General features: G+C 35.7%; 1 protein-coding gene and 1 pseudogene across 1 annotated transcript in view; both read left to right on the plus strand.

Annotated features, from left to right (window-relative positions):
* SYDE2 (synapse defective Rho GTPase homolog 2) overlaps positions 1 to 19,202 on the plus strand; it is a 55,519-nt gene extending 36,317 nt beyond the window's left edge. The window contains exons 5-7 of the mRNA XM_029948072.1: positions 7,695 to 7,876; positions 10,452 to 10,683; positions 17,080 to 19,202. Of these exons, the coding sequence (XP_029803932.1) occupies positions 7,695 to 7,876; positions 10,452 to 10,683; positions 17,080 to 17,579 (914 nt within the window). The 3' untranslated portion in view covers positions 17,580 to 19,202. The remainder of the gene's footprint in view (positions 1 to 7,694; positions 7,877 to 10,451; positions 10,684 to 17,079) is intronic.
* Positions 3,392 to 4,632, plus strand: LOC115298896 (annotated as a pseudogene).
* Positions 19,203 to 24,893: the final 5,691 nt, after the last annotated feature.

Raw genomic sequence — 24,893 nt, forward strand, 5'->3', positions numbered from 1 at the left:
GGTGGAGTCTGCCAGGTTTTCCATGTAGAGTATCATGTCATCTGCGAAAAGTGAAAGTTTGATTCTTCTTTGCCAATTCTGATGCCTTTTATTTCCTTTTGTTGTCTGATTGCTGATGCTAGGACTTCGAGCACTATGTTAAACAACAGTGGTGAGAATGGATACCCCTGTCGTGTTCCTGATCTCAGGGGGAAAGCTCTCAGTTTTTCCCCATTGAGGATGATATTAGCTGTGGGCTTTTCATAAACTGCTTTTATAATGTTTAGGTAAGTTCTTTCTATTCCCACTTTCTCAAGGATTTTTATTAAGAAAGGATGCTGTATTTTGTCAAATGCTTTTTCTGCATCTATCAACAGGATTATATGGTTTCTATCTTTCTTTTGTTAATGTGATGTATCCCATTGATGGATTTGTGAATATTGAATCAGCCCTGTAACCCAAGAATGAATCCCACTTGATCATGATGGATAATTTTTTTATGCTGTTGAATTCGATTTCTTAGTATCTTGTTGAGTAGTTTTGCATCTATATTTATTAAGGACATTGGTCTGTAGTTCTCTTTTTTGGCTGGGTCTTTGTCTGGTTTGGGTATCAAGGTGATGCTGGCTTCATAGAATGAGTTTGGAAGTTTTCCTTCTATTTCTTTTTTTTTTTTTTTTTTTAATAGTTTGAGAAGAATGGGTATTAGCTCTGCTTTAAATGTCTGGTAGAATTCTCCTGGGAAGCCATCTGGCCCTGGACTCTTATTCGTTGGGAGAGTTTTGATAACAGATTTGATTTCTTCACTGGTTATTGGTCTATTCATGCTTCCTATCTCTTCCTGTTTGACTTTTGGCAGTGCATGTGCATTTAGGAATTTGTCCATTTCTTCTGTGTTGTCCAGTTTGTTGGCATATAATTTTTCATAGTAATCTCTGATGATTGCTTGTATTTCCAGGGGATTGGTTGTAATAGATCCTTTTTCATTCATGATTTTGTCTATCTGGGTGCTCTCTCTTTTCTTTCTGAGGAGCCTGGCTAGAGGTTTATCAATTTTGTTTATTTTTTTCAAAGAACCAACTCTTGGTTTCATTGATCTGCTTGATTGTTCTTTTGGATTCTATATTGTTTATTTCTGCCCTTATCTTTATTATTTCTTTTCTTCTGCTGGGTTTGGCGTTCTGTTGCTGCTTACCTTCTAGTTCCAGTAGGTGGTCTATTAAATTTTGAATTTGCGCTCTTTCTAGTTTGTTGAGATTGGCCTGGATAGCAATATACTTTCCTCTTAGGAATGCCTTTGCTGCATCCCAGAGATTTTGGATTGTTGTATTTTCGTTTTCATTGGTTTCCATATATTTTTGAATTTCTTCTCTAATTGCCTGATTAATGCAATCATTCTTTAGTAGGATGGTTTTTAACCTCCACATTTTTGGAGGTTTTCCAGACCTTTTCCTGTGGTTAATTTCAAGTTTCATAGCATTGTGATCTGAAAGTGTGCATGGTATGATCTCTATTCGTTTATACTTATGGAGGGCTGCTTTATGCCCCAGTATGTGATCTATCTTGGAGAATGTGCCATGTGCACTCGAAAAGAAGGTGAATTCTTATCTTCAGGATGTAGAGTTCTAAATTTATCTATCAGTTCCATCTGTTCCAATGTGTCGTTCAGGTCCATTGCTTCTTTATCTTCTAGCTTCTTGAACATATGAAATACCATATAATAATTGTTGCAATGTCTTTGTCTACTAATTCTATCAGTGATGTCATTTCTGAAGTAGTTCACAATTCTACTTTTCTTCTCATAATAGATCATATTTGCCTGCTTGTTTATACACATGGTCATTTTTTATTGGATACCAAATGTTGTTAATTTTACTTTCTTAGGTGCTTTGTTTTTATAGATGTATTTTTATAGAGACTCTTGGCTTTGTTCTATAATATAATTAAGTTACTTTGGAATAGCTAGATTCTTTGTAGTTGTGCTTATAAGCAAAATGAGAGCAGCTTTTAAATAAGACTTCTCCTCCTTTATTTCTTTGATTTACTACTAAAGAAAAATTCTTCTTTGTATTCATGTCACTTTCCTGTGACTGCTGTAGCTAAGTACCACAAAGTAGGTGACTAAAATAACAGAAATGTATTGCCTCATGGTTCTGGATGCTGGAAGTCCAAAATCAAGGTGTCAGCAGGGTCTTGCTCCCTCTGAAACCTGGAGGGAAATTCTTTTTTGCTTCATCGTAATTTTTGTTTTTTTGCTGGCAATCTTTGATGTCCCTTGATTTATAGATACATCACTTCAGTTCTCTGTCTTCACAAAGTTCTCCCCATGCTTCTTCACATCCTCTTGCCTCTATGTCTGTCTGTCTCTGTGTCTAAATTCTCCCTTTTATAAGGACAACAGTCATAATGACTTAGGACCCACCCTACTGACTTCATTTTAAGTCAGTAGTTAAGTCATGGATTATCTCTGTAAAGATCCTATTCCAAACAAGGTCACAATCTGAGATACTGTGGGATAAGACTTAAATATATTTTTGTGGAAGATGCAATTCAATCTATAATAGTACTATACCCAAATCTCATGAGTTACGAAGTTTTTCACTTTGGTTGCTCAGAACAGGAGCTATTGCCTGCTAGTGTAAGCTCCTGAAATTGTTCCCTTTAATCTTTTTGGGTGGTTCCTTCTCCATCTTTGGTGAGTTTCCTCACTAACTTGTGCTGATCAGTCCTCAGAGATTCAGGAATTCTTGGAAAGGTTTTTGTTTTTGCTTTTGAGCAGCTATCTACTCTCTGATACTCTGTCATGCAAGCTCTAGCTGCTTTGACCTCCTTGGTCTTCTAGTTTCCTCTCCTCAACTTAGCTGGACCAACTAGCTACCTGTGTTACACCTACTCACTGTGGCTTGGAAAGGCTTTCCAGCAATAAGGCATTCATGAGCATACCTCATTAGTTTCCCATCCCTTAGGAATTACTGTCATTCTTTGCCTAATGTCCAATGTGTTAGACATAGTTTTTTGGTTTTTTTTTTTCAGATATTTTATTTGGCATTCCCAGATGTTGCAGGCAGGAGGTTAAATCTGGTCCCCTTTGCTCCATGTTGACTGGAACAGCTGGTCTGTTTTTCTGGCCCCAGTGCGAGTTGCTTTGGAATACTGTGATGTGGCTGTAAAACCAATTGTGGAAGCTTTCTGTATACTGAAAAGATCTCAAGGATATGATGTTAAATGAAAAAGCAAGAAACAGAACAGGACATAATATGCTATCTTTTATGTAATAAAGGATAATAATAGTAATACATTATATTTACATAAAAGGATCCATTAGAAACTAATAAATCATATTACTATATAACTTGAAAAGATTATCAGATGGGGGTAGGGGCTCCAAGAGCTAGCACCTTGTACTCTAGTGCACACGCAGCATGTTGGATCCTGGCCATGTACACGGCAAGATGTTGAGGCATAGGTTGGAAAACCAGGACACTCAAACCAGAGAGCCTCAAGATGCTATAACAAATGTGGAGAAGAAGCATTTTGGAGAGCTGTGCCAAATCTTTGCTGTTTATGTGGAGAAAACTGCCAGACTGTGAGACAGAGCGGGACTACTTGTGAATGAAATCGACGTGTATGTCTCTACAGAGACCCCAGGTTTAGAGCAGGACCTGAATAAAGGAGGAAAGAAGAAAGGAAAGAAGGAGGGAAAGATGGAAGGAAGGAAGGAAGGAAGGAAGGAAAGAAGGAGAGAGAGAGAAAGAGAAAGAAAGAAAGAAAGGCCTAAAAACTTTGCAGATAAATTTGCCAAACTTCAGTATTATCAACAAGTGGAGGTTGAAAGACTTGAAGTCAAAGTAGTTGAACCTTTGAAAGCTATGGAACCATTGTGAAAATGAAATGAGATGACCTCAAAGCAACATTAATAGTGAAGAATTGGGAAGCCAGTCAGTTAACTCAGAACACATCAGCAAAATCCATCTGATTGACTTTGATCCTTTGACTTTTGATCTTTTTATGTTTGTTTTGTTTTTTAATGCTTATTTTTGAGAGAGTGCAAGTGGGGCATTGGTAGAGTGAGGGGGACAGATGATTGGAAGCAGGCTCTGCACTAATAGCAGCAAACTCACAACCTGTGAGATCATGACCTGAGCCAAAGTTAGATGCTCAACTGACTGAGCCACCCAGGTCCCCCTGACTTTTGATCTTTAATAAAATGTTTTATAAGACAGAAACTTAATTGCAGAGAACTACAGTGGATGCTACCTGAACAACTTGTCATCTGGAGGAAACTATTGAAAATTTTGTAAAGGAGAAAATAAAGGACATAAAGACTGTATTTTCAGAATTTGTCACTATTGAAATGTTATTTCATGGCAAAGCTTTAAAGGTGTGCACTGCTACCTACCAAAATATATGAAACATTGATGAAGATTTAGAGGTTTTCCGAAATTGTCCATATCAATCAGATTATTCATCCTGTTTAGATATTATAAGAGCAAATACAAAGTCACCTCTTCAAAGATCACTGTCAACTAAGTGTGTATCTGGAATAGGACAAGAGTCACTTGCTGACTAAGAAAGGATCAACAAGCAGAAGATGATGATGAAGAGGATGACGAAGACTTAGACATTATAGAAGAAGAAAGTTTTCTTAAGTAATGTCACATTTCTTTTTTTTTTTTTTTAATGTTTATTTATTTTTGAGAGAGAGAGAGAGAGAGAGCGAGCAAGCAGGGAAGGGACAGAGAGGAAATCCCAACCAGGTACCTGTGCTGTCAGCCTGACATAGCACAGAGCCTGACACAGGGCTTGAACTCACAAACTGTGAGATCATGACCTAAACTGAAAAAGTCAGATGTTTAACCAACTGAACCACCCAGCCACCTCTCACATTTCATTTTTCATCTTAAATGACTTGGAATCCAGAATACTACATTGTAAAACTTTATACTGGCTTCGTAGACTTTATTTTATTTATTTATTTATTTATTTATTTTTAAAGAACAGCTTTTACTTTTTTTTAATGTTTGGTTTTTTTTTTTTAATTTTGATACAGAGAGAGACAGAGCATGAGAGGGAAGGGATAGAGAGAGAAGGAGACACAGAACCGGAAGCAAGCTCTAGGCTCTGAGCTAGCGGTCAGCACAGAGCCTGACGCGGGGCTTGAACCCATGAACATGAGATCTGACCTGAGCCGAAGCCGGAGGCTTAACCGACTGAGCCACCCAGGCGCCCCTGGCTTCATAGACTTTAAATCTCAAAGTGAAGTCCTACTGGAAATGAAACTTAAAGAAATTTATGCTGACCAAAAAATGAAGGTTTTAAAAAATATTACACACCAGTCATTTCAATATCCTATCTAGCAGATTGTGATTTTTGAATAGGTTCCATTTTAAAAAAAGATGATGTCTTTCAAAAGTATTTTATATTAATGTGCTATACCTAGTTGAGATTGCAATATAAGCACTGTAGATGCAAAAAACAAGAGATCAACACTTCCACTTGCTTCTTTTGCTTTCATTACCAAAAAAGGGTCATTAGTAATTCTGATTAAATACAAATTACGTTCCATAAAGTCTTATCAAAAAGACAGCCTTTTTTTTTAACTGTTTTTCCCTTTTACTACAACCCAAAGTTTCTTTATTTGATGTATAATTTACTTTTCAACAAGAGTGTAATTACTTTTGATTAAAGGTAACGGGACACTAGGATATCAGTGTCTTAAAAGTACATAAAGCATAAATTTTAGCTTCACATAAATGTGAAAGCCACATTCAGCCTGAAATTGGTTTTAAAATGAAACTGTTGGGGCGTCTGGGTGGCTCAGTGGGTTGAGCCTCCAACTTCGGCCAGGTCATGATCTCACGGATTGTGGGTTCGAGCCCCACGTCAGGCTCTGTGCTGACAGCTAGCTCAGAGCCTGGAGCCTACTTCAGATTCTGTGTCTCTTTCTCTCTCTGCCCCTCCCCTGCTTACACTCTGTCTCTCTCTGTCTCTCAAAAATAAATAAAATGTAAAAAATATTTTAAAAAATAAAATAAAATGAAAATGTTATACTAGAGCATTATATGCAGTACTACAACTTCTGGAAAGCTGTAATTTGGTGGAGTGTGGCCTAAGAAAATATCATGGAAAACCATAAATCATTACAAGTCTATAAAAATTTTACCAAACCATCATCTAATTAATGAAGGAATATATACTTTTATTCATGAAAATAATCAATTTATTAGAGACTTTCAGTAAGTACATTATATATGTTTCTTTGGTTGGGGATTGTACTTTTGTCATTTCATGGATACCCGTCAGGCATATAAAAATTATGAAATTCGTAAAATCACTTGGGATAACCACAAAAAGCAGTCTAAGTTCTCAGTTTAGCTGAGAGGATGTTCTGAATCGATATTGTTTATTTTTAGGGTTTTGGTGTACGAAAATCTCCTATTCTCCCTTGTGATCATATTGTAGGTTTTAGCTAGTGCCTTACCTACCTTGCTTATATGTAACAACCATAAATCACCCTTTCCTGTGTTCTCTACCATAGGTGATCTCTCTTAGTTCATCACCACTGTGGTGTGTTTGGAGTTGACTTCTCTCACTCCTGTTAGAGTGACAAGTGTGATGATTTCTGTCCCTGACTTTTGGTTTTATTTATTTGATTTTAGAAATGATTTTTTTCCCTTCTACAATGCTATAGCATTTGAGATTATCCAACCACTTGTAAATATGTTTAAGACACATAAGAGTATTAAAGGGGAAGTATATTTATATAGCTCACTTATTTGCAAGGCCTTTAGACCACTTTTTCTTCTATTGAGGTATAATTGATGTATATGCCATATACCATTAGTTTGAATACAGTGATTCAATATTTGTACATATTATGAAATGAAATGATCAACAGGATAAATCTACTTAAACTTACATAGTTACAAATCCATTACCATGCATAGTTAGAATTTTTTTTGTGTGATGAGAACTTTTAAGAATTTACTCTTGTCTGTCAGTTGTGCCTCAATTAAAAGAAGAAAAAGGAAAACATATTAAATTTATCCTTTCTTAAAATAACTTACTCCAAATTTGTCAAAATTCCCAGCCCCACTTTTAAAAATCTGATGACATAGCAGGAAGATGTGATTTCAGTTCAAACAGGTATTTCGATCTAACCTTCTTTCTGGATACAACACCAAAGTCTGCAAAGCTATATAAGGGAGAAAAAGAATCCCATTTCTCATCAAATAAACAAAACAACTTTCAAACATACAGTGCAGTATTATGAAACACCATATTGTTCTTGGACAATTCATATTCTTAATCAAATAAAAGTCTAGAAATAAAAAATGCAGGTAATTGGAATAACTTGCAATTAATATTAGTATGCCTTGCTTTCTCAACTTTTGTTTCACATGCATTTATAGAGTGCCAGAATCAACAGAGCATATGTACTATGAATTGCTTACTTTATGAGAACAAACCTAATATGTATGACACTTGGATATTGTGTGTGTGCATTTTTAGCATGCTTTCAAAACAAGTCAATTACCAAGGCAATTTATAAGAATACAAAATGTTATTATTTTGTTATGATGGTTTTTTGTTGTTGCTTTTATTATTTTCAGAATATTAAAGGTTAATTATAACAATATTTCAATGAAAAATAATTCACCACAGTTTTTATTTTATTCTGAAGATCAATTGCTCTCTGTCTTTGTTTTCTGAAGGTGTTCTTAAGGACTATCTAAGAGAACTTCCTTCTCCTCTGATAACAAAGCAGCTTTATGAGGCTGTAATAGATGCAATGGCAAAAAACCCTTTGAAAATGTCATCAAGTGGATGTGAGAATGACCCAAGTGACTCTAAGTATACTGTTGACTTGCTCGATTGTCTGCCTGATGTTGAGAGGGTAAGCATCAGCGGTATACCTTTTTCCCTGAAAGCCAGCTAATGAATATATACCTAGCGTCAGAGCTACAAATAGTTTATTAGGTATTTCACATTTGTGGCACTTGTGAGTTTAAACTCTGCCTTTACTGAAGGCTAGATTTAAACAGCATAAATTTTATCTTTTTTGTATATAATTTTAGTCTAGGCATAGGTACTTCCTTTAGTAATAACCATATTATTAAAATAATATATGGTTATTGTAGAAAAATTGAGAAGATATAGAAAAGAAGAATGGAAAATTGTAATTATCAATATCCATAGGGAACAAAAATTAACATATTAGTTTATTTCCTTTCAGTATTTAAAAAAAATACTGTTTCAGTGTACATGGCTTAGCCTTAAGACTTAAGCAACCCTCAGCACCACCATCGTTTTCCTTCTTGCCTCTGCCCATTTGCCTCCTTACAATCTAAATCTGGGGACCAGTGTCTTGAGGACCAGAGGAGGCAGAAGCGTAGCTGGGTCTGCAGAACCAGTCTCTGCCCAACCTCCGCTGTTGTTCCTGAGAACGAAAGAGAATACGAGAGAGAGAGGGCTGGGCTTGTCCAGATGAGGCCAGCTTTGCCTATATTTCTCATCACGTGAGGGTAGAAAGGGCAGGAATGAATGTGTGAAAATATTAAGCCCCGAAACTTCATTCCCCTTTACTGTTCCCTTCTAAATGTCCTGTGCTCGGTCCAATTAGATTAGCAAGTACTACTCCTGCTGGTGGGAAGAAGGGAACAGCTACAAAGAGGTAAGCAGAAACAGAAGGGTAGAGTGAAAGGATAGAAACATTCCTTCTTTGACGCAAGGTAAAATTGTGTCATTTGACTTACTACATGTGAAGAAATGAGTGTCTGGAAATTTAAATCACTTGCCCGAGTTGTATAGCTTTTATGAATGCTGTAGTCTGTCACCTAAATTTGTAGGTCTTTCTGGCCCTACAGCTCATGCTTTTAGCATCCTTTCTACAAAGGCTTTATAATATTCCATTGAGTTGATTTGATATAATTAATCACTATTCTCTTTTGTATAATATTTGGGTTTGGAGCCTATTTGTATGCAGAGATTTCAGTTAGAATTACTTATTTGGAATAGAATCTTAGAGTGGAATTGTTGATTTAAATGATGTGAACATCAAAGGCTCTTAACACATTTTCATATTACTTTCCAAGGGACACAACAATTGCATTTTTTGGCTCATCTTTATTTATTAGACAAAAAATATTTTAAATCATATTTCTTGGTTTGCTATTGAGATTAAACCTAAGATGTGATTAAGCCAGATGTGGAGGTGTGTGTGTGTGTGGTGTTGTTGTTTTTTTGGTCACAGCACAGTATGCTGAAAGTAGCCTTAAGATGACAACATATGTAGAATCTCACTTGTGTTAGGAAATTTATAGTGAGTGGAGAAGAGAAATAGATATTCATTATTTACCTTGTTTTTATGATTCATATATTTGATTTGTTTTGATTTCAAAATCTCAATTACAGTCTCCTCTAACTTTAATTCTCTCTTCATTCCTTTCTTTCTCAGCTGAACATTAGAAGAATATTTATTTTGGCTGTCCTTATTTCTTCACCACCCTTGGCTACTCAACACATTGTAATCTGGCTCCCTACCCTATCTTTCTGGACTTGTTTTTGCCAAGGTTGCTAATGACCTCCTAGTCCACTTTTCACTTTTGGCTCTAGAAATATGTCATTTTGATTTTTTCTTTTTTAAAATTACAGTTTTATTTGGCATTCATTTCTTTAATACAGTTATGAAGAAGAAATTATACTCATTCTATTTGTTAAATGATTGACCACATGCCAGTACTTCAAAACATCATTTCTTTCCATAATTGATTAGACCTATATAACTTTCCACCCCTTACTAGTTTCTTCAAGTTTTAAAAAGTACTCTTTTTTGGGGCACCTGGCTGGCTCAGTTGGAAGAGCATGTGACTCTCGATCCTCAGGGTCATGAGTTCAAGCCCCATGTTGGGTATGGAGATTACTAAATAAATAAAAATAGTTTTAAAAACTATTCTTTTTCAACAAGTTATTTTTTATTTATCTCTGGCTATTCTATTGTTTTTTCCATTTGTCTACTTAAAGTATTTGTTAGTTAAGCACATTGGCCTTTTTCCTAATCTGGATCATGATAGACCCTGGCTATGTTTAAAATTCTTAGCTTCCTTGGTTTAAGGTTGGTAGTCCCCTACTTATGACTAGAAGATTTATCTAAACACTCTTACCTAATCCCATTTCTATCACAACCTTTGCTGTTGTCATTTTAGAGGAGGGAAGAGAGGAAAGTGTTGATGTATATTTTCCTAGGGACTCCAGTTGAAATTTGGAATGCATTCATGAGCTTTTTATAAAGACTATACATGATAACCATCTAATCAACCAAATTATGTCATTGGAATCCAAGGGTCCAATCTTTGAAACAACCGTTTGAAAAGTGACAAAATGCCTATTTATATTTTCTGCTATAAATTGTGTCCTTGAATTTGTTCCTGTGTATAACTTTATTAAGTGAAATGTAATTTAATTTAATTTAGGCAACCCTAAAGATGTTGCTGGATCATTTGAAATTGGTGGCTTCTTATCATGAAGTGAATAAGATGACTTGCCAGAATTTGGCTGTGTGCTTTGGACCAGTATTATTGAGTCAGAAGCAAGAGACTTCCACCCATAACAACAGAGTCTTTACTGATTCAGAAGAACTTGCAACTGCTTTGGATTTCAAAAAACATATTGAAGTTCTTCATTATTTACTTCAGCTCTGGCCAGGTAAATGATTCTATGGAAATATTTTTCTCTTTCAAGGTTAGAGTGTTTGAATTAGTTAATCATTAAATATGCCCGTATATAATTGAAGAAAATCTTTTCTAGATTTTGCTTTTTCCATTTAAATTTTTTTGCTTTTGCTAATAATATAGACATATAGATCAACATACACATTTTGGATTTTGTCAGATCAGGATTTTTATCCTGGTTGTGTTACCTTTTAGCAAGTTCTTTAACATCTTAGAGCCTCAGTATCCTCTTTTATCATATGAACTTAATAGTATGTTTATGGAATTTATAGGAGGATTAAATAAGGAGTTATGTATGTAAGCTGCTCAGTGCAGCTCTTGTCACATAATAGGTACTCTGTAAATATTAACGTTTTTCATTTTTAGTTCAACTGGTATGAAGCAAAATTCATTTTATTCCTTCATTCAGTTCTTCCTCCTGACATCTTTACTGTATTCATGGTCACTCTTCAAATTATCCAGGCTTGACATGACAGTTATCTTTGATCTTTCCATCTTATCCATCCCTTGTTCCGAGCAATAACAAAAAGCTGACAGTTATTTTCCGACTTTATCTCTTATATAGTTTCAGAGCTAAGAGGAATACATATTTAATTAGATGTCCTAATGCTATATTTAAGTTCCAGTTTTTTCTAATCCTGTAGAACCCTTGCTCCCCTTCCCTCCCTGCATAGTACCAAACATGGAAGTACCTAGGAGCTCTGTATAGCATGCAGTGGTAAAAGTGGTTGGGTCCCGGAGTCACACTTGGATTCAGATCCAGATTGTGGCTCAGGCATATACTTTAATTCCCCTCAGTATGCTTTTTTATAAATAGTGCCTGCCTCGGGGTTGTTGTGAAGATTCTACAGATGAAGCATCAAAGGCAGGAGCAAAGTGTTTTGCGTAAAGTTAGCTCTTTGTTACTCTTTTAATGATATCTATAAGGATGGACCAAAGTGCGATGAAATGCTTGATTTAGTCTTTTAAAATACATGTAACTAATTTTAAAAAGTGAATAAAAATTTTCAACTTTTGAATTTGGAAAGTAAAAATTTTTGCTGTCTTTCAAACACAGGCTTAGGAATCATTTCAAATTTATCTTTTAACTGAATTGGTATATATTATTAATTGCTTAAAAATCCTGAATCCATGATTCTTTTGACTAATTGGTTTGATTTCTGCATTTGGTGCCCAACATAAGGGATCTCTCGGGTTAAAGTTTTAAACGTGTTTTCTTAGTTTATCCTATAACTGCTTTAATTTTAGTAAACATCAGGGATTGGGAAATGAGCCATCTTCATTCTGATCACAAATGAAAACTTCTTACCTGGAGATAAACGCAGTTTACTATCAGCACTTGATTTCCTTATCATTAATTTTGTATCAAGGTTAATGTTATTTAAAAATAACTGCCTAAGGACCTGAATACACATTTTTCCAAAGAAGACATACAGATGGCCAACAGACACATGAAAAGATGTTCAACATCACTCGTCATCAGGGAAATGCAAATCAAAACCACAATGAGATATTACCTCACACCTGTCTGAATGGCTAGCATCAAAAAGACAAGAAATAACAAGTGTTGGTGAGGGTGTGGGAAAAAGGGAACCTTTGTGCAGTGTTGGTGGGAATGTAAATTGGTGTAGCTGCTATGGAAAACAGTGTGGAGGATCCTCAAAAAATTAAAAATAGAAATACCGTACAACTCAGTAATTCCAGTATGGGGTATTTACCAAAGAGAATGAAAACACTAATTTGAAAAGATATATACACCCCTATGTTTATTGCAGCTTGACAATAGCCAAGATATGGAAGCAGCCTAAAGAGCCCATCAATAGATGAATGGATAAAGAGGATGTGGCATATATACCAGCTGTGGAATAATTACTCCTCTCTTAAAAAAAAAAAAAAAAAAAGATCTTGTCATTCACAGCAGTATGGATGGACCAAGAGGGTATCATGTTAAGTGTAAGACAGAGAAAGGCAAAATACCATATAATTTAACATACATATGGAATCTAAAAACAAAAACAAATGAACAAACGAAAAAACTGGAAATAGGCTCCTAAATACAGAGAACAAATGGGGGGTTTCCAGAGAGTAGGTGGCATGGGGGAAGAAGTGAAATTGGTAAAGGAGACTAAAGAAATACAGGCTTCCAGTTATAAAATAAAGTCACGGGGATGAAAAGTACAATATGGGGAGTATAGTCAACAATATTGTGATAGCATTGGTGAACAGATGATAGCTATACTTATTGTGGTGAGCACTGTGTAATATATAGAGTTGTTGATTCACCTGAAAGTGCTATGATATTATATGTCAACTATACTTCAATTAAAAAAACATCTGCCTCCTTTTCTATAACCTGTATTTTTCTTTAGTTATAGTACCTCAGACAAAGGGCAGAAAGATGAGAGTAAATACATATTAGTTTTGTCCTCTAAATCATTTGCTTTTGGTTCAAGAAAAGGCAGGGGTGCCTGGGTGGCTCAGTCGGTTAAGGGGCCAACTTCAGCTCAAGTCATGATCTCGTGGTCTTTTGAGTTCGAGCCCTGTGTTGGGCTCTGTGCTGACAGCTTAGAGCCTGGAGTCTGCTTTCTATTCTGTGTCTCCCTCTCTCTCTCTGCCCTTTGCCTGCTTCCTCTCTCTCTCTCGCTCTCTCTCTCAAAACTAATAAACATTTGGGGCGCCTGGGTGGGTTAGTCAGGCATCCAACTTTGGCTCAGGTCATGATCTCTGGTCCAGGAGTTTGATCCCTGAATCAGGCTCTGTGCTGACAACTCAGAGCCTGGAGCCTGCTTCAGATTCTGTGTCTCCCTCTCTCTCTGCCCCTCACCTGCTCATGTTGTCTCTCAAAAATGAACAAATGTTAAAAAAAATAATAATAATAAACATTAAAAAAAGGCAGACATCAAGTAGAGGTAGTGCAGTGACTGTGCCTGAGAAAGTTGATAGTGATACAGAGAATGAGCCATAGCGTATTAACTCAGTATATGCCCATTTCTATGCATTAAATAGAAGGTTTGACTCTCCTTGTGGTGCATAGTTTTCTTATATTTCTTTTTGGAATTTCCGCTACTCTGGAGGTAAAAAGAGTTGCTTCCACACTTTCCCCATCCACCTTCGTTTTTACTTTGACTTTTTGTTTTATTTTTTGTTATTTAATTTGGGGCAATAATAAAATTTACTTTGAGCTTTCCATTTGAAAAATCTTATCTTCAAAGCGATCAGTTAAAATCCTAGCAGATTGGCACTGAAAGGTAAAACTCATCCTGCCAGTGGTATTTCAGATTGTCTTCTGCCAAGCCCTAAGGTTTTTTGGAAGCTGCTTTGGAGCCAGATTGGCAGCAGGTGAGGGAACAAAATGGAAACACATTTCCCTTTTGATCAAAACAGTTTTCTTTTCATCTTTTATATGTGTTGGATTTTTATAAATTGTCCATTTTTTAAAAATGGTCCTACTCTTTTAAGAAGAATATTGAAATTTACTGATAGGTCACTCTTTCTCTTTAGAGAAGGGGAAATAGCTTTAGAGAGAGTATAGACCGGTTGTTTGCTGTATCACATTTTCTATGATGAGTAAATTTGGTGAAGTTTCTTTTGGGGGGTGGGTGGGGAGGAGAAAGCTATCATTTTTTTCCTATTCCTTTTTGTTTCATTTTTCTCACCAGGCTAAGCTTTATGAAGTCGGGGACTATATTTTGCTTATTACTGTTACACACCAAAGTCCTAAGACAGTGCTTGACACTGACTAGACACTCAATATATTCTATTAAATAAAGAAATTATACTATAGATAAAAGGCTAATAAGGTGATGGTTGAAAATATAAATCTACCAGTAGAAAACAAGAAAATTAAGATTCTTAGTACATACCATTACATTTTGAAACATTTTTAGCAACTTTATAGATTGCATTTTTAGTTTTATTTTGTTGAAGATGGACACTCATAGTGCTAGAAAAACCAGAACTTTTGGGGTCAAAATTATCCATTTTCTCTGTATTTTTAATAGGAAAGCATTCCACCATCAGTAGTTTAAAAAGTCAGTGAAGTTGATTTTTCAAAATTGAATTTTTAGTCTAAAAGATATAAAATATCATTATAGTTGATTTTTTAAATCCTTTCCAAGAAAATACACAACAATAATGTTTGAATAGGGATTTGGTTTAAGTAACTGGCAACAACATAAACCTGGATTTTGCAGGTGAATGTCAGAAGATGGGAGCACAACAAGACAAGCTCAGTCTGCAGAGTCAAAACGTGTTACTTTGGGGCGCCTGGCTGGCTCAGTCGGGAGAGCATGCAACTCTTGATCTCGGGGTCATGAGTTTATGTCTCATGTTGCCAAGGCATAGAGCTTACTTAAAAAAGAAAAAAAAAAGTTTTACTTTGGTTGGATCACAAACCAGATTACTTCAAAGTTAGCAAAGTACTGTAATGAAAACAACAGGCATGACACTTAAGCACTAAGAACAGGAATAGCAAGAAAATGAGGGAGAAAAGCCAGGAGACTTAGTGGAGATTAGCAGCTAGAGGAGAAAAAGGAATATGAATAATTAAGCAGTGGAAAAATTCAGATATTTATTCTGCAATTATATCAGTAAATGGCATGAGGCATTCTATATTAATACTATTATTAAAGATCAATTTAAAGTAAATATCTGGGGCTTCTGTGTGGCTCAATTGGTTAAGTGTTGGCTCAGGTCCTGATCTCTCAGGCATGGGATTGAGCCCTGCTTTGGGCTCTGTGCTGACACCACAGAGCCTGCTTGGAATTTTCTCTCTCGCGTCTCTGCTCCTCCCCCACTCATGTGCACACTCACAGGCACGCTTCAAAAATAAAACATTAAACAAATAAATATTAGGCCTTTATTTTCAAGAAAATTTTAGCTCAAGAGATTTTAGCTATTCATAATTATATATAAATAGCCATCTTAAAAATATAGACAAATAGAAATGTTAGAAACATGTCTTATAGATAGTTTTAAGTATTTTAATAAAATCTAAATATAAAAAATTATGTGGTCTCTGAAAACTATTTTTTTAATTCTTTTTAAGTTTACTTATTTCTGAGAGATAGAGACAGCATGTGCGCAGGGGAGGAACAGCGAGAGAGCGGGAGACACAGAATCTGAAGCAGGCTCCAGGCTGAGCCGTCAGCACCGGGTCCAGTGAAGGGCTGGAACTCATGATCCGTGAGATCACATGACCTGGGCTGCAGCTGGAGGCTCAACTGACTGAGCCACCCAGACATCCCTGAAAAATGTTAAGATCACTTTAGGTCTGGAAAATTAACACTATCTATATGTGTTTGTATTACTTTGCAATTATTTTATTTTGCACAGTAGGAAGCAAGCATTCATTGTATGTTGGAGAGTGTAAAGTGGGTGTATTATTTCTGAAAATATATTCATTCTGATAATATGTATCTTAGTGAAAGAAAGTATACATGAAGAGGCATTTATTAATGTAGAATAAATAAGCAAAAAGAGAAAAGTATTATGGGTAGTTTTCAAAAGCTATGCCTCAGAATTTAAGTCCATTTTATATACAGAAGAACCATAGACAAATGTTTTGTTCAACATGCACAAAAAGGTAAGCAGTGAAGCCTTGGTTTGTCATGAAATTATGTGGTATTTGTGGTAATCTGTACGGCCAGCACAATGCATACTCTTAGAAGAAATTAATCTTACTATAAGAAATGTTATTGGAGATTGTTAGATATCTAACTAAAATGGGAAAATAAAATATCTGTACTATTTTCAGGCAATAAATGAAGACTATTAGTAGCTAATGCTGTACAATCAAACTCAGGTAACAAGTGGTTAAATTTAGTATTTGTGCATTTTATCAAAGAGAAATTTGGGCTGCTTGGTAAAATAAATTATGACACTGCTGCTAATGGAATTGCAAAAAAGCACAAAGGTTAGAGTGAGCACTTTAGATGTCTTTGCCTCATTTAGATGTTTGCAGAAGAAGGAACTTTTGGTTTTGTTTTTGTTTGTACACCAAAATGCCTTGCCTGCTTTTTGCTGTAGCTTTTAATCTAGAAGAAGCTACCAGCTTAGCTACTGTTTGAATTACAGCTAGATAATAATTAACTTGCACAGAAAGTTAATCAACATTGGAAATTTTATTTGTTTGGGGATGTTATGATATGGCATGAATTAGCACCATTGAACATTCTACTAGCTTCTGTCCCTAATCTTGATTATGGTTGGTGATAGAAGAAAGTAATTATGGAATGCTTTCTTTTTAATAGTGTGCACGTTTTGTTTTAATGCATGTTTGTAGTTGATTATTAAATGGCTTATCTTTAGCTCTGTTTTTTAAAGACCAGTTGGATGGCTGTGACTAAGCAAATTTATTGTTTGTTTCTAGTGCAACGTTTATGTGTCAAAGAATCAACAGATAATTTGTTCCCAGAGCAGAAGTCTTCTCTAAATTATTTGAGGAGGAAGAAAGAACGACCTTGCATGTTAAATTTGAGTGGTACTGATTCATCAAGAATTCTTAGACCGAGGCAAACCAGGTTAGACAGTCCAGTTAGCAATCGGTATGCAGGAGACTGGAGCAGCTGTGGAGAAAACTACTTTTTAAATACAAAGGAAAATTTAAATGATGTAGATTATGATGATGTCCCTTCAGAAGATAGAGAAAATGGAGGAAATCGTAGCAAAATGTATGGACCAGATATAGTGATTGAACAGCCGGTACCCTTGTCCGAAGAGTACACATTTCAGACATACTTGACAATGCAGACAATTGAGTCTACAGTGGACCGAAAAGCCAATCTCAAAGATCTACAAGAAAGTATTGATACTTTGATTGGAAATCTGGAGCGTGAACTCAACAAAAACAAGCTGAATATGAGTGTTTGAGATTGAGAGTCTTTATTTGCATTTTTGTAATGTTTTAAATTTTAAATCAATCTTTCTCATTTCCTTATACCTCTCACAGTGGTTTTATTTTTTTACTTTTAAAAATTCCATTAATTTCTAATAAGTTCATGTGATTCCATTAAAAACACTCTTCATTAATATTATTCTTACTTATCTCATTAGAAACTTTTTCTTGGGGCAGAGATGACTTGGACTTGTGGATATTTTAACACATGTGGTCAATTCTATGGAGATAACTTTTAAATGCACTTACAAGGTTCAGAGAAGTTATCAACCCCTCATGGTTTTTGTACTTCATAGGAACTGCTCTTTTGTAGCTGAAACAGGTGTTTCTTTCAGAGGAACGTGGTAGCTGCTCCGTCTGGTTTGCGGTGTGAGCCCATGTACACTGCAACATCCTTGATCATATTTCATTTGCAATGCAAATGCTGCTCTAAAAAACTTTTTTATAAATAAAAGGAAAATTATACAAATATTAATGTATTCTGTATGAACATTCAGTAATTATTTAAGCTTATAAAAATTAAATATTTTTATAATCCTGAAATAGGTGTATATTTATAAGTGCATATATGGATAGATGTTAGAATGAGGGGAGGCATGGGCTACATCATCACATGTATCTTTAAAGTATATATGTCACGAGGCCAAAATTATTAGCTTCAGATGTCTTTTTCAGGGAAAGAATATTTAAGTTAAAGGAGGAGTTCTGTGGAAACACTTGAACCAAAACACTAGAAGCATCTGAATTGAAATAATAGACCTTCTTTTTTTTAATTCACAGAAAGTCACAGTATTCCTAGTGAGAGAAGTAATGTTTTAAATTGAAATCCTCTAACTTCTTAAGGGATTAAGTTCCCAGATTTCTGCACTAGTGATTCAAAAATCTTTACTTCAAAAATCTTTACTTATTCTATGCATTTTTATGTCCTGCTTTTTTAAAACAAAGTAATTGTGCTTTAAACATATTTATTTGTAGTAATACATTGATAACATTGACTTTATAATTGCCCTCATTTGTATCTAAAGAAATCTTGCCAGCATAGTCCATGTTATTGATTTTTAAAAATTAACTTATTTTGGCTAAGCGTATCTACAAGGTAGTCATAGCAGTCACAGCAGTGTTTGGAAATGTAAATTTAAAAGACTTTTTATTAAATTGGAATGTATTTTTTTAAACTTTTATACCCACAGAACATGTAATTTTAAAATTATAAATAAAATTTGAATTACCAACCTAAAGATGTATCAGCCAGTAGAAAATACTTCTTGATGTTTTTCTAAATATTAAAATATTTAACTATTTCTATGTTAAGTATACACTGATAAACAGAACACCTTGTTATTTAATTTGAAAACCCAGTTGTTAAAAAGCCAGATTAATTATTTTCATATGAAAATTTCATTTTTTAAAGCTTTGTATAACAGTTCAGAAGACTACCAAAAGAATTTGTGACAGATATGTATATTGAGTAAACAGTCAAAAGAAATATACTTTAAATGTTCTATAGGAAGACTTTGTTATATCATGTATATTGTATAAATTGAATAAGTTGTTCCAGAAATGTAAAATTTTATTAAAGTATTATAACCTTGGTGCCATGCTGTTAATTGTCATGATTTTAAGGATCACTTATTTTAATGTCATTGTTTTTAAACAAACATGTTAAGGTATTGGACAGTCCGAATGTTATCCATAAATCCACGTAACAATATCTTTTTGTACGGAATTGAATTTCCCAGAATCTGAAATAACCTTTAAGGCCAGATTTATTTTGTTATATAATTTTGGATGGGCATAGTAAATATAATCTCTGCAGTCTTAAATAGAAAATAGTAAGCATTTATGTTGTCTAAGTCACCGAGCCCTGACTGTAAATCTCTTTTGTTGACTCTGCTGTTTTTATTGGTACTCCATAAGTTTATGCCTTTACTTTAAGTGGCCTTTAACTTCAGATCTTTTTTGAATTCTTATACCTGCTTTTTTATAAACTCCTGGGATCTTTCTACACTGTTAGACTACCAGCTGTCATTCCCTTCTAAGTCTACCTGCCCCAGTGTTTTTTAGGATTAAAAACTATTTTAATTTTAGTGCATGTACCTGAATAAAATTTCAAGTGATCCATGTGGATAGAAAATAAAAAGTAAAAGTGTGTCTGCCATTCACACCAATCCTGCCTCTCAGAGGTAACAACCACTTTTTATCCTTCAGGTAGCAACTACCTCCATCACTTGGTCAAGGTTTACTGCAGCTGTTTCTTAATTTGTCATTTAAGTAGTATCTGTTGATGGTTCATTATGAATATTAAGGAATGTTCATTCCTCCTCCCCATTTTATATTCTTAGTTCTTTTGGTTTCCTTTATAACTAGTAATCTTTATTCTTGATCCATCTGTATTAAACAGTGTCTCTTGACTTGCTACTATTGTGGAAGCGACCAACCCTATACTTTCCTTTCAACTCATTACTGCCCTTTACCTCCTAACTTCTCTAAGTTACATAATTAGTTTATTAATCAACATTAATATATGTATATTATTTGGGGGAACTATATTTGACTTAAATTTTTCCTTTATATGTTTCTAAAAACAAATCAATAACTAGCTGTTATGTGCTAGATTATGCAAAAGCATTTAAATGTAAGCCAGGTGATTTTGTCTTCTATATATCCAATTTTACGTCCTGAGATCTTTGCTGATTTATGCAGAATATTCTAAGTTATAGGTCAAATGGATTATTTTATCTTCTAGCCATCAACTTCTCCAAATCATGCTGTGTATTATTTGCTTCAGAATTGTGTCACGGCTTGGGGCACCTGCGTGGCTCAGTCGGTTGATTGCCTAACTCTTGGTTTCAGCTCAGATCATGATCTCACAGTTTCTTGAGTTTGAGTCCTGTGTAGGGCTCTGCACTGGCAGTGTGAAGCCTGCTTGAGGTTCTCTCTCCCTCTCTCTCTCTCTCTCTCTCTCTCTCTCTCTCTCTCTCTCTCTCTCTCTTTCTCTCTCTCCCCTCCTCCCTTCTGCCCTCCCCCTACTTATGCTGTCTTTCAAAAAAGATAAACCATATAATTTCTTCAGCCTCTTTTCTTGATCCCCATGTTCTAGCAACACTGAGGACTTGATTCCTATCTTAGGATCTTTGCACTTGCCCTTCCCTCTTTGTGCAGTGCTCCTCATCCAGATTTTACTTGAGTGGCCATTTGTGGCCATTTGTTTGTCATTTCACTTGTCTGCTGAAATGCCACTTCAGAGGCTGCCTCCCAATCAGTAGCCTGCCTTGAAAACTGGAGGAGGAAGAAGGTAGAGATTTCTGTCTTTTGTAATAAGTACCAAATAGGGTACTATTGATTAAAAGATGAACAGTTATAACTTTAGAAAATGCTTATATTTAAACCAAATTTAGGAGGAAACACTTTTTTTTTTTTAACATTTTATTTATTTTTGAGAGAGAAAGAGAGACAGTGTGAGCAGGGGAAAGTCCAAGAGAGAGGGAGACACAGAATCTGAAGCAGTCTCCAGGCTCTGAGCTAGCTGTCAGCACAGAGCCCAATGTTGGATTCTTAATGGACTGAGTCACCTAGGCGCCCCAGGAGGAAACACTTTTTTATTATTTTTTTTATGTTTTATTTATTTTTGATACAGAGAGAGACAGAGCATGAGAGGGGGAGGGGCAGAGAGAGAAGGGGACACAGAACCAGAAGCAGGCTCCAGGCTCTGAGCTGTTAGCACAGAGTCTGATGCGGGGCCCAAACCCACAAATGTGAGATCCGACCTGAGCCGAAGCCGGAGGCTTAACCGACTGAGCCACCCAGGCACCCCGAGGAAACACTTTAAAATAGCATATCCGCATGCTTACATATCTAGTTCACTGCCATCTGCCTAAGAATTGTAACAAAAGGTATTTAGTTAACTATTAATAAATGATTAATGTAAAAGGATTCTCAGGGTATGGTTGCCATTTTATCAGGAAAAGACAAAGGGCCATGAGATGCAATATCTATGTAATTATTCAAATATTCACTGCTGAGTAGTAATTTTTCATGGTTAAGAAAGTCATCTTTTTTTTTTTTTATAACTGTTTCTTTTGGAAGAGGGAACAGCCTTGGGAAAATTACTAACTTAAAAAGTGGGTTGGTAGATTTTGGGTAATGTTTTTTGGCTGCAGAATTGCAATGTTTCAATAGAAACAATTATTTAAATAATATGTAGATGGGGCACCTGGTGTGGCTCAGTTGGTTAAGCGCCAACATCGGCTCAGGTCATGATCTCGTGGTTAGTGGTTGGAGCCCCACGTCAGGCTCTGTGCTGACAGCTCAGAGCTTGGAGCCTGCTTCGGATTCTGTGTCTCCCTCTCACTCTCTGAAACCTCCCCTGCTCACACTCTGTGTCTCTATCAAAAATAAATAAACGTTAAAAAATTTTTTAAAGAGTATGTAGATGAAAAAGTTTCTCACCATAAGGAAGGTCAGTCTCTGAGAGCTTTTGTTAAAATGGATCATTTATTTGTTTATAGAAATCAGAAGCAAAAAACATCCTGATTGATTTTAGTGTGCACCTTTTGCTAGAACTGGAAAAACATTTTTCATTTTAGTAAAAGATAATATTTTCATAAAGTTGAGTGAACATTGTAAATAAGACTCTTATTAAAAAGAATAGTAGAGACCATTTGGGGGTACAGACGCTCCATTTTATGTTTTTTATCTTTCTCAATGTCAAGTGTTTGTTTTAAGCAAGTGAGAAAAATGCCTACATATTGCCCCTGGATTGGGTTAACATAATCCTTATCTGTTTGATAAGGCCACTGGCATGCTTTTAAGTCATTTGAATTAATCTGGGTTTTTGTTGTGGTTGTTATTGTTTTGCTTAATGGAGTTATTTATGAGGTGAAAACTTGGTGTTTGCTGCAATATTCTACACACTTCTTTGGAAACTCCTCTAAAGAGAGTTTAAAATTCCAACTTCAGAAAAATACAATGACTATTAAATCCAGAAATGGAAAAGTGCCTCACATTCAAGACATTTTTGTGAAAGTTAGGAGAGACCACAAGCCTGCAGCTCACATTTTTTCACAGCTGCAGATACTGAACAGTGACCCCTTGTTCTTGACCTTTGTTCAAGAAAAGGGCTGCAGGGTGCTAGCATTTTGCATCTGTTTTTGACTAACTTTCCCCTGCCTGGAAGCCACTGTAAAGCTCACGTTTTAACCGAAGGGCAAATTTGAATCATTAGGTAAGTGACAACAGCTTGTCTAAACTGGGAGATAAGAAATGTCAGAGCATAAGGTACCATCTGTCCCAGGTTATGAATCTATGTTTGATCTGTACTCAATGTCAAAACTCACCTATAAAGTCAACCAAACTATAGATAATGGAAGGCATGTTAGTATCTTTTTCCATCCGCATTTCATTACGAATGTTTTCAAATGTAAAGAAAAGTTGAAAATTATACAGTGAACACCCATATATCTACAAGCCAGATTCTATAGCTGTAAGCCTTTTGTTATATTCGTTTGATCATATATCCATCTATCCACCATTATCTTAGTTTTTGGTACATTTTAAAGTAAGTCACAGACCAGTTTACTTCACGGTAAGTGTCATTTGGGAAGCAAAAAAAAAAAAAAAAAAAAATTGAATTAGAGGTGAACTTTGTGTAATTATAACTAAATCCTAAAAGAGTCACAGAATATGTGAATTCACCACAAATCCTAGATTTCATCATGGTTAGAGAGATCTCACATGGTTATTAATAGCCTCTAAAAAATAATGTATGTTTTGGGTATCTTTTGATCCTTTCCATATAACTTTTAACTATCTTAGACTACTATCATTCACAGACAACCTTCAGAATTTCTATCATATTCAAGTACCATAGTAATATTTTCTTATTTTCTCTAAAAAATTTTATTTTCAATTTATTTTTAGAGTACAACTTCATATTGCTACCATAAAAGGAAAACCAGTATGATTTGTCATAAGCAAGTTGGCCATATTTTTCTTCTATACACAAGAATAAGTAAGTTCCTATTATATACCTGGCATGCATACTAAGGGAAATACCGAGTTATAGCCTCCATCCTTCCCCCTTTGCCTTTCACAAATATTGGGGCACAAGAAAAAAGTCTGCATTGGAAGTTAGACACATACATGATACTAGGCTGTTCTCTTTTTAAGGGACAAAAGCACTACATCCAGACTTGCTTAAGTCTCACTTTGAGCTGACAGTGGTGAGAGAGAGCAGGGTGAGGAAGGGTCTATCTGAAGCTTGTCAGAGATTGTGTCCCAAGTGGGGCATGTTCCTCAAGAACGCTGTGTTGTCAACCCCAGCTGCCCTGCAGACCCCACCCTGGCAGGACCAGAGCCAAAGTCCAATCCTTGCAGCCTGAGGTTTGGGGACCTGTCAGAGTCATGGCTGTGACCATATTTTCTTTTTCATTTTATTTTCTCTTACAGTTTTAACCCTTTCCTACCAACCTATCTTCCTCCGAACCCCTTCTGTGTTAACATTGGTATGGTAGGAGACCAACAACACACCTATTTTTTCTTTCTGAAATTAGAACCAAGACCTAAGAGCCAGACATGTGGATATCAAAATACCAGATGAAGGTAAGCTAGAGAATATGACTTGGGTCTGTGGCCAAGGAGGCTTATTCCTACATTCACTGATCTGATCATTCCCGTCAAGTCACTGTAGAGTTAGTTAAAAACAGGCCTCTCAGTTCTAAAGGGCACCTTTCAGTGCTAAAACACAAAAAACAAAACAAAACAAAAACGTACATATTACAGACAGGCTGGCCCTATTGATGAAAGAACACAGAAGGCTCCCAGGCAAGCATGCCCAAGTCCTGCTTAATTCACCGGTCAGATGAGTCAGTCTTTGTGACTTGGAGAACAGTTAAGTGAGGGAGGCAGGGAAAGCTGGAAGTGATCCTCCCATACTCTTTTATCTTGAGAAATGAAGTTACCTCTGTTTTATGGAAATAGGAGAAGTACAGGATGTTATTCCCTAAGAATTACCTCCTATTGCTTCCTCCTATAGTGACCAAATGTCACAGGATGAACGTTGGGACCATTTGTCAAATGGAGCAGGAAATGGAAGTGTGTATTGGCAGCCAAAATCAACATGCAAGGATTTTCCAGGTAATTGCTAGGCAATGGCTGCCATTGGGCGTCCTGGTCAACCAGCAATGTGGCCAATGTGGCATATTCTTACCTCTCTTGATAAAATTATTCCTCCTCAAGTCACTGTGGCCATGTGCCAGCTCTGGTGCCTTGAGCCTCAGACACCACAACCA

The sequence above is a fragment of the Suricata suricatta genome, chromosome 8 (assembly GCF_006229205.1).
Source record: "Suricata suricatta isolate VVHF042 chromosome 8, meerkat_22Aug2017_6uvM2_HiC, whole genome shotgun sequence".
Lineage (NCBI taxonomy): Eukaryota > Metazoa > Chordata > Mammalia > Carnivora > Herpestidae > Suricata > Suricata suricatta.